At 44.2% G+C, this 16,416-nt stretch overlaps 1 protein-coding gene across 3 annotated transcripts in view; it reads right to left on the reverse strand.

Annotated features, from left to right (window-relative positions):
- Positions 1–16,416, reverse strand: part of SNX29 (sorting nexin 29) — a 231,346-nt gene that overhangs the window by 170,197 nt on the left and 44,733 nt on the right. For all 3 annotated transcript variants that reach the window (XM_079952375.1, XM_079952373.1, XM_079952374.1), the window contains one exon: positions 10,887–10,969. In XM_079952375.1, the coding sequence (XP_079808501.1) occupies positions 10,887–10,969 (83 nt within the window). The remainder of the gene's footprint in view (positions 1–10,886; positions 10,970–16,416) is intronic.

The following is a 16,416-nucleotide window of genomic DNA, read 5'->3' on the forward strand; positions in this document are numbered from 1 at the left end:
TCCAGGGTTTGTTCCCCCGTTTCCCAATTAATAGTAGTATCAAGGATTAGCATCCCGTATGGCCAAGCATTGAACCTAGCCCAACTAGAAACACGTTTCATCTAGATCTCAGGTTGATGCTCTCTCTCCTTTTCCAGCAAAGTTTTTTAAAAACAAGTATTTGCTACCAAACGTATCTTTCCTTGTAATGTGAAAATCCAAATCCCAATAATCTGATTTATTGTGAGCCATTCCCTGCAATTACATTAAATCCTAAAATGCACAATGTTCTAAGGTCTATTTATCAGGACCTTTTCTTTGGACAACGCAAGAAGGTAAAGAAGATTACTCACAACTAACATATTAATTATGATGGAGCAGGGCTGAAATTGAAAATCTCTGTGAGCCACACAATTCTAGTATCCCTGATGAATACAGCTTTCGCCAGAATGTCAGGGAAATGGCTCCTGGCAAATTTCCAAGTGTAAAAAAGACTGAATTCCATTGCCCCATCTGTCCATACCCAAGTTACTTCAAAAGATAAATTTAAGAACTAAACTAATATGATATTTTAGACATAGAAGATCTCATCTCCAGCAATAAAATGGAAGGAAATTAGTGGGTCAATTTTTGGTTTATTCCAGCGTTCCTCGTCATTTGCAACAACAAAAAGAAAGAGGTTTTTAAGACAAAGCACTACCAGCCCCTGACACATCAGCATAAATTAAGGGCAAAGAGACCCTGAAATTTCCCATGCTATGTGTATAAGACGCCCCCTGTTTTGGGGGACTCCAAATTAAGAAAACACCCCCTCAACACTACCTGTGTATAAGACGAGCCCCAATTTTAAACCTTTTTTTTGGTAAAAAGAACCACCTAGTCTTATACATAGAGAAATGTGGTAATTACCCTTTTCGTTGGACTTTTTCACACAGCTGATAGTGGCACAACTACAAAACATTCCTTAGCCCTATGTTATGCAGGGTATTTTGAAAGGGGAAGGGGGGAAAACGGAGCTTTTAATTAACTATTTTGTTCCCGACAGTGCTCATTCCCTCGGCCCGAAAAGCGAGATGAGCGCCACACCCCATAGTCGCCTTTGACTGGGCTTAACCCTCCAGGGGCCCTTTACCTTTTCTTTAATTTTTAACCATCTTAATGTTTTGAAGCAAAAAGAGGGAGTGAGGGAGGGACAGACAGACAGAGGGAGAATTGAGGGACCCTCTAATGCAGGGTTTCCCAAACTTGGGTCTCCAGCTGTTTTTGGACTACAACTGCCATAATCCGTAGCTAGCAGGACCAGTGGTCAAGGATGATGGGAATTGTAGTCCGAAAACAGCTGGAGACCCAAGTTTGGGACCTCTGCTCTAATGCTCGCTTACAAAAAGTAGAGCAGAATACTGGCAAAGACCTTAACAGGTCTGTACACTAGTTGCTGGAAACCATAGGAAGGTAGAGTGTTGTTGTGCTTAGGTTTCGCTTGTGCACTTTCCACAGACATCTTCGTCACTGTGAGAACAGGATGCTGGACTAGGTTGGCACTTATTCTGATCCAGCAGGGAAGTATTCTTTCTCGCAATCCCATCTCCTTGGCACACATCTATCTGCTTCTATAAAACTGAAAAGTATCACTCTCTGTTTAAAAACACACACACACACACACTTTGGAGTTGCCTGCGTATGACTTGAGAATTATACTTTGATTCCTTAAGCCTGGCACTTTCACAGTTTAAAGAAGCTGTATCCTCTGTGTTCAAAGGAAGGGAATCTCTAAGTATTTGATATTCAGGTTATGTATATTCATAAGAAATGCTTATAATGGATTAAATAGGCATAGCTAAACAATTAAACTGAAAATTTAAAAAGTAATTGCGGTCTTAGAAAGTTTTCCGTCCACATGCTGCAGAACCACTTTAATTCAGCAATGAACTCATTCTTTGAACATACATTGTGGGGGTTTTTTATTACCAAATAAATTAAAAAGGCTTCAAGTGAAGATAACTGTTAGCTTTATTATGATGATTTGACATCCACCAAATGATAATATTAGTTCTGAGCTGTTGTGCCTAAAGGAATTATTAAGTCTCTTAAATAAAATAAAAAAGTCATTTGAGTGACACCTAAGTAAAATTGAATAAATCTCTTGGTTTGTTTTTATTTAGGTCAAAGATGAACTGCGGTGCGGCAGCTAGCTAGCATGGTGGGCTCAGATGTGGGAACTGGAGGCTCAAATCCCTGCTTAGCTCTGAAACCTGAACATCCCTCTATTTACCTCAAAAATGTTTTGTGAACCTTTATTTGAGCAACTGCAAAAGCTTGAAGCCTTTAATGCCAGTACCAGGGGGGTCTTATATTCTTTGTTTATTCGTGTATTTATTATTTCAGTTTGTATGTCTCTTTCCCGGGGGACGCAGGTGGCGCTGTGGGTTAAAGCCTCAGCGCCTAGGGCTTGCCGATCGAAAGGTCGGCGGTTCGAATCCCTGCGGCGAGGTGCGCTCCCGCTGCTCGGTCCCAGCGCCTGCCAACCTAGCAGTTCGAAAGCACCTCCGGGTGCAAGTAGATAAATAGGGACCACTTACCAGCGGGAAGGTAAACGGCGTTTCCGTGTGCGGCTCTGGCTCTGGCTCTGGCTCTGGCCAGAGCAGCGATGTCACGCTGGCCACGTGACCCGGAAGTGTCTCCGGACAGCGCTGCCCCCTGGCCTCTTAAGTGAGATGGGCGCACAACCCCAGAGTCTGTCAAGACTGGCCCGTACGGGCAGGGGTACCTTTACCTTTACCTTTATGTCTCTTTCCCACATAATTGTGCCCACAGCTGCACAATACAGAAAATATAAAGCAGTATTACAGTAAGAACCCAAACACTGATTCATTTCAAAACATCGTGGTCTGCATTCAGTGAAGTTTTACTCAAGAGCAGACCCACTGGAATTAATGGACATGACTAACTCAGGCCCATTAAGTTCAATGGGTCTACTTGGATGCAACCCTCTGGACACGACTGGTGTCAGATGCAGCCCAATATGACAATCCAAATAAATAGTTCACTCTGGGTGGCTTCCAACAAAAGATAAAAAAATACATTAAACATCAATCATTAAAAACTTCCCTAAACAGGGCTGCCTTCAGATGTCTTCTAAATGTCAGGTAGTTGTTTATCTCTTTGACATCTGATGGGAGGACGTTCCACAGGGCGGGTGCCACTACCGAGAAGGCCCTCTGCCTGGTTCCCTGTAACTTTGCTTCTTGCAGTGAGGGAACCACCAGAAGGCCCTTGGCGCTGGACCTCAGTGTCTGGGCTGAACAATGGGAGTGAAGACGGTCCTTCAGGTATACTGGACCGAGGCCATTTAGGGCTTTAAAGGTCAGCACCAACACTTTGAATTGTGCTCGGAAACGTACAGTAAACCATCAAACGGCATCCATTCGCCAAAATACAGTATATAAATCTGAAGCGGACTGGTTAAACATTTCCAATGCAATTGGATATAAGCAGCACCCAGAACTAATTAGTACAGTGGATGCTCGGGTTGCGAATGTGATCCGTGCGGGAAGCACATTTGCAACCCGCAGCGTCCGCAACCTGCAGCGCCGCGTCTGCGCATGAGCAGGTTGTGATTCGGCGCTACTGCACATGCACAAAGCGCAATTTAGCGCTTCTGCACATGCACAAGCGCCGAAACCCAGAAGTAACCCGTTCGGGAACTTCCGGGTTCAGCACGGTGCGCAACCCGAAATCGCGCAACCCGAAGCGTTTGTAACCCGAGGTATGACTGTACATAACTTTTTCCAACAGAGCTTAAAAAATAAAGGACACACAGTTCCTAGAAGCTTTATCATATGCAAAAAAAGCATCTCTCTTTAGGTGTATCCTCAGGCTTGAACATGCCTTCTCTCTCTTATGAAGAGACCCACGTTATACTGTGGTACCTCGGGTTACAGACTCCGCTAACCCAGAAATAGTACCTCGGGTTAAGAACTTTGCTACAGAATGAGAACAGAAATCGTGCTCTGGGGGTGCAGCAGCAGCAGGAGGCCCCATTAGCTAAAGTGGTGCTTCAGGTTAAGAACAGTTTCAGGTTAAGAACGGACCTCCGGAACGAATTAAGTACGTAACCAGAGGTACCACTGTACTACAAACACAAGAGGCCCAGAGGATGGCAGCAGAAGAAGAGGCCTTTTCTGTGGTGGCTCCCCATTTGTGAATGTTCTCCCCAGGGAGGTTTGTCTAATGCCTTCATTGCATACAGTGGTGCCCCGCAAGACGAACGCCTCGCAAGACGGAAAACCCGCTAGACAAAAGGGTTTTCCGTTTTGGAGGCGCTTCGCAAAACGAATTTCCCTATGGGCTTGCTTTGCAAGACGAAAATCTCTTGCGAGTTCCTGCGGGTTTTTCCCCTCCCACCCCCTTTTCCTAAGCCCTAAGCCGCTTATCAGCTGATAAGCCACTTAACAGCTGATCGCTAAAAGCCGCTAAACCGCTAATAGCGCTAATCCGCTAAGCTGCTAATGGGCTTGCTTTGCAAGACGAAAAAACCGCTATACGAAGAGAATCACGAAACAGATTCTTTTCGTCTTGCGAGGCAACACTGTATCTTTAAGCACCATGTGAAGACATTCCTCTTTTCCTAGGTCTTTGGCTAATTAAATAATATAGGGCCTTGTAAACTGGAGGGTATTGTTTTGTTTGTTATTACGTATTTTTGTGTTTTTATACTGTAAAACCGCCCTTGGATGAAGGGCAGCGTATAAATTTGATACAATAAAAATAAAATAAACCTGCTCTGGAAAGCCTTCCCCATGTCAGAACTGGCTTGCCAGGTGGCATTGGGAGCTACAACCTAAATACCCCTAAGCCCCAAAGCCTATTTAGGCATAGAATCATAGAGTTGGAAGGGATCCTGAGCATCATCTAGTCCATGGGTAGGCAAACTAAGGCCCAGGGGCCGGAAGTGGCCCAATTGCCTTCTCAATCTGGCCCGCGGACGGTCCGGGAATCAGCGTGTTTTTACATGAGTAGAATGTGTCCTTTTATTTAAAATGCATCTCTGGGTTATTTGTGGGGCATAGGAATTTGTTCATTTCCCCCAAAAAAATAATAATCCGGCCCCCCACAAGGTCTGAGGGACAGTGGACTGGCCCCCTGCTGAAAAAGTTTGCTGACCCCCCTGATCTAGTCCAACCCCCTGCAAATGCAGGAATATGTAGCTGTCCCTTACGGGGATTGAACGTGCAACCTTGGGCTTATAAGCACCATGCTCCCACCAAGTGAGCTGCAGAACTGCTTTTGCGGTTCTCTAAAACCCAGCCAATGGCCTGGTTCACGTGTAAACACTAAGTCAAACGTTGTGATTCCCAAGTGCCTGGCGACCCACTGTCTGTTGAGTGCATGGAAAGCAACGCGCAAGGGAAGGTGATAGGTAGGCGGGACAACCCATCTGCCCATCATCTAACATCATAATGACCAGCAGGACAGGGAGAGGTAGTCTGGGTGGCAGAGGCTTTAAAAAGCCTGTTCACTCTCAGCCTTTTGCTGGATCAAGTGGCTTGCTCAGAGCTATCCGAGGTCCTGAAACCTCTGGCCAGCCTTGCAGCCTTCTTCCTAGAACCTGGCCTCAGACCAGAACATGCCTTGCTGTTCAGCGCCAAGATCGTCATTTTTCGGCTTGTGCGTTAAGGCCAGCCAAAAATTTTGGACCCTTCTATAGCACTTCCATAGCAGCAGCAGCAGCATGCATAAATAGATAGATAGATGATAGATAGATATGCAGATTTGTAGTAATACAGCTCTTTCCTTACATAAATCAGACTCCAACAAAACATCCTTTTTGAAATCATATGTATTATAAAACATATGCAGCTCAAATTTATTCTTAGTATCAGTGATAGAAATGTAACCCACAGCTGATGAAAGACAACCAGAAGGCATGGCGCAGAGCCGTTCATTTTAGAAACTATCGTTCTATCACCACCCCCTTTTTTCTTGTGTAAAACCTGACCAACCCACACAGTTTCTATTCCTATCACTCCTTCATTTACATAATTGTAACACAGAAGAATATAGCTAGCCAAGGTTCTTTCCTCTCCCCTCCCCTACCCCCCCAGTAATTACACTAAGTCAGAATCTAATGAAGGATAATTTTTTTGTATTTTAAGCAGCTTAAAAGGATCGTTTTCATGAATATTTTTTAATACAAATCAGTACACCAAAAAACAACCACATAGTGCTTCAAAACATTTATCTAATGAAGCGCTAAGTCAAAGCCATGCAGGGACAGGAGAGTCAAGTCACTTGATGCAATCTCTTGATCAGGGATAGCCAACTTGCAGCCCTCCAAATGTTGTTGGACTACAACTCCCATCATCACTAATCTAATCAGGGTGGGATGATGGGACCTGTAGTCCAATATCTGGAAGGCACCACATTGACTTCCTGTGCTCTTGACTTCAGCCTGTCTTTCTCACATTTATCAGTATATATATTTACCATCCATAGTCTGAAATCCTAGGAATGATTTAACGCGTTGTGCTGAGAATGGCTTACTGTCAACGAACTGAATGACTTTGCTGGGGCAGTTTCCCCAGAAAGATTTCTCCCATTTGTACGGTATGTTTCGGGATATGGTTTGCTTTGTTAGCTCTGGTATGTGCTTTTACTCATTAATTGTGTAGCATGCTTGTAAAAAGGTAAAGGGACCCCTGACCATTAGGTCCAGTCGTGACCGACTCTGGGGTTGCGGCGCTCATCTCGCTTTATTGGCCGAGGGAGCTGGCGTACAGCTTCCGGGTCATATGTCCAGCATGACTAAGCGACTTCTGGAAAACCAGAGCAGCACACGGAAACACCGTTTACCTTCCCGCCAGAGCGGTACCTATTTATCTACTTGCACTTTGAGGTGCTTTCAAACTGCTAGGTTGGCAGGAGCAGGGACCGAGCAAGGGGAGCTCACCCCCTCACGGGGATTCGAACCACTGACCTTCTGATAGGCAAGTCCTAGACTCTGTGGTTTAACCCACAGCGCTACCTGCGTCCCTGTAGCATGCTATTAAGAAAGCCGCTATTAAGAAAGCATTTTTCTGGTCAAGTTAGTCAATAGATTTGGTCATTCTGCTGTTGCAAGGCGGTGGTTTCTGGCCAGTCTTAGCCTCTGGAAGTATGTTGCATGAAAATGCTTGCTATTTCTAAGTAAGATTCTCACAGACCAGGCCTCAGCCTTGAAGAGCTTACTATTCCAGTAGGCTAAGGGGTTATTCGGTTATTCGGGTTATTCGGACGCAGGTGGCGCTGTGGGTTAAAGCCTCAGCGCCTAGGGCTTGCCGATCGAAAGGTCGGCGGTTCGAATCCCTGCGGCGGGGTGCGCTCCCGCTGCTCGGTCCCAGCGCCTGCCAACCTAGCAGTTCGAAAGCACCTCCGGGTGCAAGTAGATAAATAGGGACCGCTTACCAGCGGGAAGGTAAACGGCGTTTCCGTGTGCGGCTCTGGCTCGGCAGATGCAGCTTTGTCACGCTGGCCACGTGACCCGGAAGTGTCTCCGGACAGCGCTGGCCCCTGGCCTCTTAAGTGAGATGGGCGCACAACCCCAGAGTCTGTCAAGACTGGCCCGTACGGGCAGGGGTACCTTTACCTTACCTTTACCTTTAAGGGGTTATTCAGCCTTAACATCTGAAGACACACAAGACCACCCATCACCTTGCTGCAGCTAAGCGGTTCTGAATATAGTAGTGCGATGGAAGACCCCTTTAGGTTCCATGACGGAAGACGGCAAGTGTGGTGCAGCAGTTTGAGAGTGGGTCTAGGACATGGGTAGGCAAACTAAGGCCCAGAGGCCAGATCCGGCCCAATCGCCTTCTAAATCCGGCCCACGGACAGTCCAGGAATCAGCGTGTTTTTACATGAGTAGAATGTGCCCTGTTATTTAAAATGCATCTCTGGGTTATTTGTGGAGCATAAGAATTTGTTCATTTTTATTTTTCCCCAAAAATATAATCAGACCCCCTGCAAGGTCTGAGGGACAGTGGACCGGCCCCCTGCTGAAAAAGTTTGCTGACCCCTGGTCTAGAATCTGGGAGCCCAGGGTTCAAATTCCCACTCAGCCATGAAGCTCACTGGGTTATCTTGGGCCTGTCACTGCTTCTCAGCCTAACTGCCTCTCAACAGGGTTGTTGTGGGGGTTATTTGAGAAGCAGGAGAATACTGCACACCATCGTGACCTCCTTGGATAAAAGATGGAATACAAATGCTATAAGCAAGTAAGAAAGGTGGTGAGATAAATATAAGAAAATTAAAAATGTCTTTACTTGGAATTAAGCATAGCCAATTTCTTATCCTTTCAATCCCAAATTCAGCATGGGCCATTCTCAGATTTACACATCGTACACTGCCAAATTTCAAACCAGTCTGATGAATTATTTTCTAACCATAGGCAGTAAACCTATTCCTCACACCTCAATTTCTCATTATAACAGCAGAATGTGATTCAGCCAACGCACACTTAATGCAGGGCTATAAATGTGGCTGTATAATAATAAATTATGTGAGAGACTAATGATGGCAATACATAAACTGCTGAAACATTTTATCCTCTAATCTTTAAACTTTCAGTCAAAAAAAACCAAATATGATTTTTCAGGAAAAAGTGTTTATTGTAGGAAGTTTGCGGGGGCTATGGGAGCATAGATGAGTGCACTTACAAGGAAAATTCATGAATAGAATTTATGTCTACGTGTTTCTTATTAAAAAATCAGGCCATGATACTTGCAAGAAGAATCACATAGCTATATTGATTTAAATTGTTTTACAAACAGGAATTAAGTTACTTAATTCCTCCAGGAGCTTACAAAACCCTCAATCCATAAGTGCTCAAGCTGTGAATACCAATGGAAAACTTATTTCCACAGTTTAAAGCACTAGAAAACTACTAAAAGGCTTTTTACCGCCTGTCAAGAGATTTAATTTTCTCCAACGAAAGTGCCTGTGTGTGTGTGCGCACGTTTTAAAAGTACTAGTTCTCTCTTTTCAGCCAGTCATTCTATACAGCAAAAGAACCCAGCCCTCACTTCCAGTCAATTTACTTCCAGAATAAAAATAAACCTGAGGAGTAGGAAGAACACATTTTACTGAAAATCAAAATGTGTCAAGGGGGACAGATTTTAATGGGCCGAAACCCAAGTCACAGCTAACTTGTCCCAAATCAATGAGATATTTAAAAAAACAAAAACAAATTAACTCTGGATCCAACCCAACAGCCTGAAAGAAGACACTTCTATGCTGGTTTCCATGGCTAGGGCTCTTAATAGCTACTGGACATAATGGCTTTGTCTTACCACCACTGTTGGAGGCAGTATGAGGGGTTGCTGGGAATCCTACATGTGGGAAGTGCTTTTGTACCCAGGTCCTGTTTGCAGGCCTCCAATAGGCATCTTCAGCATTGATTTGCCCATGCTCTAAGATCAGGAGACAAGGTCCTCCTGGTGCTCCTCTCCCCAGCATGAGGCAGGAAAACCTTTTCCTCATCCTCATCTTTCCTCAATGAGAGGCATCTCAACACAACTTCCTATAATGTCAGGTGGCTTAGTTGAGAAAGGGTTTTTCTGGCATGCTTCACTGAGAACATTCCACAACCATAAAAGGTCCTCTCCCTTCCTGCCAGCCTCTGAACCTCCCTCAGAGGAACTCCATAAGAAGGGCCTCAGATGAATGATGAAGGACAGGGGTCAGCAAACTTTTTCAGCAGGGGGCCAGTCCACTGTCCCTCAGACCTTGTGGGGGGCCGGATTATAATTTTTTTAGGGGGGATGAACGAATTCCTTTGCCCCACAAATAACCCAAAGATGCATTTTAAATAAAAGGACACATTCCACTCTTGTAAAAACATGCCAATTCCTGGACTGTCTGCGGGCCGGATTTAGAAGGTGATTGGGCCGGATCCGGCCCCTGGGCCTTAGTTGCTGAAGGATTTGTGTAGGTTCCCATCAACACTCTGAAAGTCTCGAGTAACATGTTCAGATCTTCTGGCCCCAGCCAAAAACCTGGGTGGCCACTTCTAAGATTGGATCTAGAGTTGAGAGAACAAAAATCTGTTCACCCAATGGGGCTTTTCTGTCCCCTTCTCCTCACTGCAGTCTTGCATCCTCCAAAAGACTCTCCAGAGAGTCAGGGGTTCCTCATGAATGTGGAATGTGTCAGAAAAGGATGCCCGAAGGGGGATGAAAAAATCAGAAAAAGTGGGATGGAAGGACTTTGCACAAATCAAACTCCACCCAGTGGAGGGGATGGTAAAAAAAGTACAATTATGCCAGTGTGGGTCACTAAATCTGCACCCAGCCTACGGTACCTAAACAAACACTCACACAGGCTGTGCATTAGCCCAGAACTGAGGATACAGCCACAATGCTCTGTAAATCTTAAATAGTTTCCAAGCAATCACAAAGGAGTGTTTAAAAGAAAAGAGGGGGGCACAAAAAGGGAATGAGCTTTAAAGGAATCATTCCTCAACTTTGCCCTAGAAACAGAAACCTCTTAAGGCAGAAACAGGACATATTGTCATCCGTTGGAGAAAGGGCCTTGGTTCCTTTATGGATCTAAAAGAAACACCAACCACAATCGCCCCATAAACAGTACAGAGACAAAAGCAAGCTGTCTTATCACCCCTGCACAACATGCACAGGACCAGCAAGCATAAGCCATCAATTGCTCTTTTGTCAAGACTTACCGAAAAATAGTAGAACGATAATAGCCTCCCTTGTCGTGTGAAATTACAGGATTAAAATGTTCCATACTAACCAATGGGGAGCATCTTGTATTTTTCAAAACTGTATTTTGGCAATGATTCATTAGCAATGCATTTCGTACCAGCAAAGAGAAGCACTGTCAATAATGCCACAAGCGGCCGTTTTTTCCACACTCACCTTCCACAGTCTGACCTTCTCTTTTCAGCATCTGGACAGCTCCTACATACTTCTTCAGCTGTACTTTTAGCACCTCATTTTCTCTGCAAATACAAGAACAGCAACAAATAATATTGCTCTTCTTCTTCTTCTTTAAAGGTGGGGAACAGGTAAGTACTCTGGAGCAAGTTATAAAATAAATAGCGAACACAGGGATCCAATATATAAAAGGATGTCACATAGAGGAGGGAGAAAGGTTGTTTTCTGCTGCTCCAGAGAAGTGGACACGGAGCAATGGTTCCAAACTACAAGAAAGAAGATTCCACCTAAACATTAGGAAGAACTTCCTGACAGTAAGAGCTGTTCAACAGTGGAATTTGCTGCCAAGGAGTGTGGTGGAGTCTCCTTCTTTGGAGGTCTTTAAGCAGAGGCTTGACAACCATATGTCAGGAGTGCTCTGATGGTGTTTCCTGCTTGGCAGGGGGTTGGACTTGATGGCCCTTGTGGTCTCTTCCAACTCTATGATTCTAGGATTCTATGATTCTATGATTCTAATACCTGATATAGTAGAACTGTGACCATGGCCATAAAACTCTGATTCATGTGACTGGATGGATGTTGCAGCCAAGAGGCAGCTGTGCAAATCAACCGATAAAGCAGCCCTATGCCAAAGTCAAGCTGTTGGTCCATCTAAACCAGCAATGTCTACTCCACCAATAGTCAAGATGGTGCCCTTCAGATGCTGCTGGACTACAACTCCCATCAGTCCCAGCCAACATGGTCAATGGTCAAGGACCATGGGAGTTGTGGTCCAGCGACATCTGGAGGGTACCATGCTGGCAAGCCCTTTCTCTGCACTAATTGATGGCGGCTTCAGAGACATGCAAGCGCAAAGAGATGGAGATTTGATTCACTATATTGTTACTACTGGATTAATTATATATCACTGCATTTATATTCTGCTTTGCCTCTAAGGAGTTCCAAGTAGCATGCACAGTTCTGTCCATTTCATCCTCACAACAGCCCTGTGAGGTAGGTTAGGGTGAGAGAGCGCGACTGGGCCCAAGGCCACCCAGTGAGCTTCATGGATTCGAACCCCGCTCTCCCAGGTCCTAGTCCGACACTCTAACCACCACACAGTATTTGTGTTTGCGTGCCACTGTGGGTGAGATTACAGATTAAAGGAAGATACATGAGTAAGAGGAAAAGCAACAACATTCCATAACCAGGGTGATAAGGATGCTGGGATTCTCTACAGTGCAGGGTTTGATACTAGGTGTATATTTAAGGACAAAAAAGCAGCCCTCCTTAATCAGTGCAAAAGTCCATCACCTCCTTTCCAAAGTGGACAATCAGATGCCTCCAGGAAGCCCAGAAGCAGGCCATTAAGGCAACATCTCTCCCCCAAGAAATTTGCTCCTGAATCCAGATTTTCTATACAGCCACCTTGGCTAATAGATATTGAAAGCAACTACCCTAACCCTCTTAACCAGGGGTCAGGAAACTTTTTCAGCAGAGGGCCGGTCCACTGTCCCTCAGACCTTGTGGTGCGCCAGACTATAGGGGGGGGGGGAATGAACGAATTCCTATGCCCCACAAATAGCCCAGAGATGCATTTTAAATAAAAGCATATGTTCTACTCATGTAAAAACACCAGGCAGGCCCCACAAATAACCCAGAAATGCATTTTAAATAAAAGGACACATTCTACTCATGTAAAAACACGCTGAGTCCCAGACTGTCTGCGGGCCGGATTTAGAAGGCGATTGGGCAGGATCCGGCCCCCAGGACTTAAGTTTGCCTACCCATGCTCTTAACTTTCTTCCTCTTCTCTTTGTTTTAATAAAGCTAAGTTTGAAAGTATGTGGCTAATGCCTATGGAACCTCTTGGGAATCAGAAGGTGCCTGGAGCAGAACTTTCGCCTACTCTCCTCCCCTCCCCATGACTAGCATTAACAAGCAAAATATGCCCAAGCAGGTTTCTTTCAACGAAAAAATGCCCAGGGCAGGAAAAACATCCCAAGAAATCTCATTTTTTGCTACTGGGGTGTTTTGGTTTTTTCCCTTTGTCCCAACTAGGGGCAATTTTCCAAAAACACTGGTCGAGTGTAGCAGACTGAAATATCATTCTTCCACATACAGTGGTACCTCGGGTTACAGACGCTTCAGGTTACAGACTCCGCTAACCCAGAAATAGTACCTCAGGTTAAGAACTTTGCTTCAGGATGAGAACAGAAACCGTGTGGCGGCGGCAGTGGGAAGTCCCATTAGCTAAAGTGGTACCTCAGGTTAAGAACAGTTTCAGGTTAAGAACGGACCTCCAGAACAAATTAAGTTCTTAAGCTGAGGTACCACTCTTTTCTTTTCTTTTCTTTTCTTTTCTTTTCTTTTCTTTTCTTTTCTTTGGCAGCATTTTTACCTCTCAGATATACCACATTTACTCAAATATACTTTTCATGAGTAGATTATAACTTTGTTTTATTGCGCTTTTCAGAATTACCATAACCTTGTTTCATTGCGTTTCTCAGAACTGCACACACACACATACACACACAAAAGAAAGGTTTGTGGGGAGGGGAATCATGTATTGTTTCTGGAAAGTACAAACTATGGGCACATGATAGCAATGTTTAAACACCACTGCCAGAGGGAATAATGCTACTGGAGAGTGCTGTTCTACTCAGGTCCAACTTGTGGGCTTCTTGTAGATTAGCCACTGTGAGAACAGGATGCTGGACTATTTGGGCCACCAGCCTGTTTTAGCAGACTCTTCTTCTGTTCCTTACCTGCCATAACTCCCCCAAACAGGGGGCATTTCGGCTAATAAATCACAACAAAATGATTTGGGGGTGTTGGATAAGGGTACAGAAACGTTTGAACTTGTTAGACCTTGAAAACCCATGGTGGTGCTTATTATCTGTGTCCAAGAAATGAGCAGCTTTGTTTAGCATGGACGAACAACAACTGTTCATTCCATGTGCAAGGCTGAACTAGCTGTGGTTCTTTTGAACAGTGCTAGTTAAATCAAGGGAACATTTTCTCAACTTGGGGAATGCTTGCTACATAAAAGTGACATTACAAAGGAGCCTTCAGGAGGAATCTCCTAAGAATTCACTGGGAAATGACTTGGCCAGTATATTTTCTTTAATAATTACAGAGCTGTCAAGTCAGATTTCTGGTCAGTGCAACTTTGCTTAATTCAGCCTCCTCCAGAACTGTACAAATTCCTGTGTGGCCACGGAGTATACATTACACAACGATGAAATTTTAATGAAGATCCCGAAGGCATTTTATGCTGTATATTACTCTTACTGCTTCCATGTGCAGAATCCAAACACCAAGCATCAGACTTGATCTTTATAGAACGGGAGCAACTCTGCTAAAATTATCACTTGAATCTGAACGAGAGAGAAAACAATTTAACTAAACTCACCAAGTTTTAGCCTTTAAAGAATGCAAGAGAAGGGTTAACGGGAAGATTATAGCTTTCCATTTATTGTAGTTCTGAGAAACGTAATTGTCAGGGAACTGCCATCGGGAGGGCAGGTGGTGGAAGGGCTCATGGAGGTTAGGAGAGTGAGTCGGAGGGATGGCTCAGAGAGACTTCCAGCGAAAACAGTGGGGAAGTTTCAGGACCTCCTATAGGGACACCCACCCCTCGCCGTAAACTGTCGCGCCGAGAATCCCGAAGACGCGTTTCCGTTAAGGAGCTTCTATGTTGGAAGCGCTTCCGCAAACGCCCACTGTCGGATTCTGCCAGCGATTGAGGGAGTCATGTTTAAGGGGCTCCGCTATAGACAGAGCTTTGATAACCAAGCCAAACTCTGAGGGACTAAGCTTTACGCACAAGCAGCTCATCATCCCATCACAGTAATGAAACAAAGTTATTGTAATTCTGAAAAGCTCAATAAAACAAAGTTATAATCTACCCATGAAAAGTATATTTACATTTTAATTGCTTTTACTGCTTTTAGCTTTATGTGCTTTATAGTGACCACAGACTTTGTGATGCCTAATAATCTACAGACACTTGGGGGGGGGGATTATAGTGCCAAAAAATGACTACAGATTTAAAGTACATCGTTTTGGCTTCATTTTTCCCTTGCATGTCTTGGTCAGGGACTCGTGATTCTTAGTCCCAGATACGGAAGGTTCAAAAGCATAAAGCTAGAGTTTGCCAGATGCAATTGAAACTGATGGATCACCAACTTATGACATATTGAGCTAGAAAATAAAATAAAATCTATCTAACATAAACTGTTGTTTTTTACTAGAGTAGCATAACATAAGTTGGCAATGGATGGCTTACAAATAAGAAAGATTTTCAGCCTCATCCTAAAATAATGAGTTGGGGGGACGGAGAGTAGTTTTTATTCTAAACAATCCCTCTCAAATACGGTTTCCTAACTGGACACAGAAACCAAAAGTTAGATACGTCTTTGCAACTACTCAATGGTGAAGTAAATTTTATCTAGCAGAATATGCATATGCCCTTAACAATATTCAAAATTACTTTTATGAAAGTTTGAATGAGGCAACAAATTTGCATTAGGATAAAGAAATTGCTGTTCCACTAATTTCAGTGTTTCTAGGGACTTCCCCTGCATGTGAAGACAGGCTCTGGCAGATGGAGTGGACGAGTCCCATGGGAAAGAAGACAATTTCTGCACGTGCTGTAGAGGAAAGTGAGAGGCAGGTGGGGATCGTCAACCTGGGAAGGTTGCCCATCTAGGAAAAGGAAAACTCTGATCCTCAACGTCCACTGCCTTGTGGGATATCTTCAGGAGAAGAAAAGGCTAAAGAGTAAGCCCTACACAAATCCAGAGTGCAGTCCCTAAGGCAGTTGGAGGGCACCTTGCATGCCTCTTTCCATCAACTCCTGCAGCCAAGCTGGTCCCAAACCTATTGCTCTGCTTTCCTTTGGACCACATCAGTGAGGCAGAAAGAGCGGTCTTGTCTTATGGGCAGCCCAGAACACACTGCCCAGACTTGCACCCTGGGAAGGTCACTGCAGTGCTGTCAAAGCAGCGGTCCAACTTCACCCTTGGAGGCGCACTCCATTGTCTCTCGAGACAGCTGGATGCCAACAACAGCAATTCTGGACACAGCTGGATACAGTACTTTGTCGTTTAAAAATTACTTTGCACCTATCCTGCTTTGAATTCATTAGATACATTTCTTCTTGGGGTTTTTTCACGTATTGGAAACTCTCTGGCAATATTTCAAGATGTCAATTACAGGTCTTCCCATGCTAATATAAAAATAATGGGTTGCAGCTATCAATAGCCATGCTCAGAGTAAACCTACTGAAATGAGTAAGCATGCCTAACTTAGGTATATTAATTTCAGTGGGTCTACTCCAAGAAAAACTTGATTGGTTACAATCTTACATAAAATGTCCTGTTTCTACATTTGGGAAGGATTGGAGCTCAAGGATGAAATTCATGCTGTACAAGTGTTGGAATTCATGTTATGTAATTTAGCTGCTATTCAGCTAACCCTAAGTAAATTATTTAGCACCCTAAATGCTTAATGAAATGTTTTAATAAAT

The sequence above is a fragment of the Podarcis cretensis genome (genome assembly GCF_951804945.1).
Source record: "Podarcis cretensis genome assembly, chromosome: 14".
NCBI lineage: Eukaryota > Metazoa > Chordata > Lepidosauria > Squamata > Lacertidae > Podarcis > Podarcis cretensis.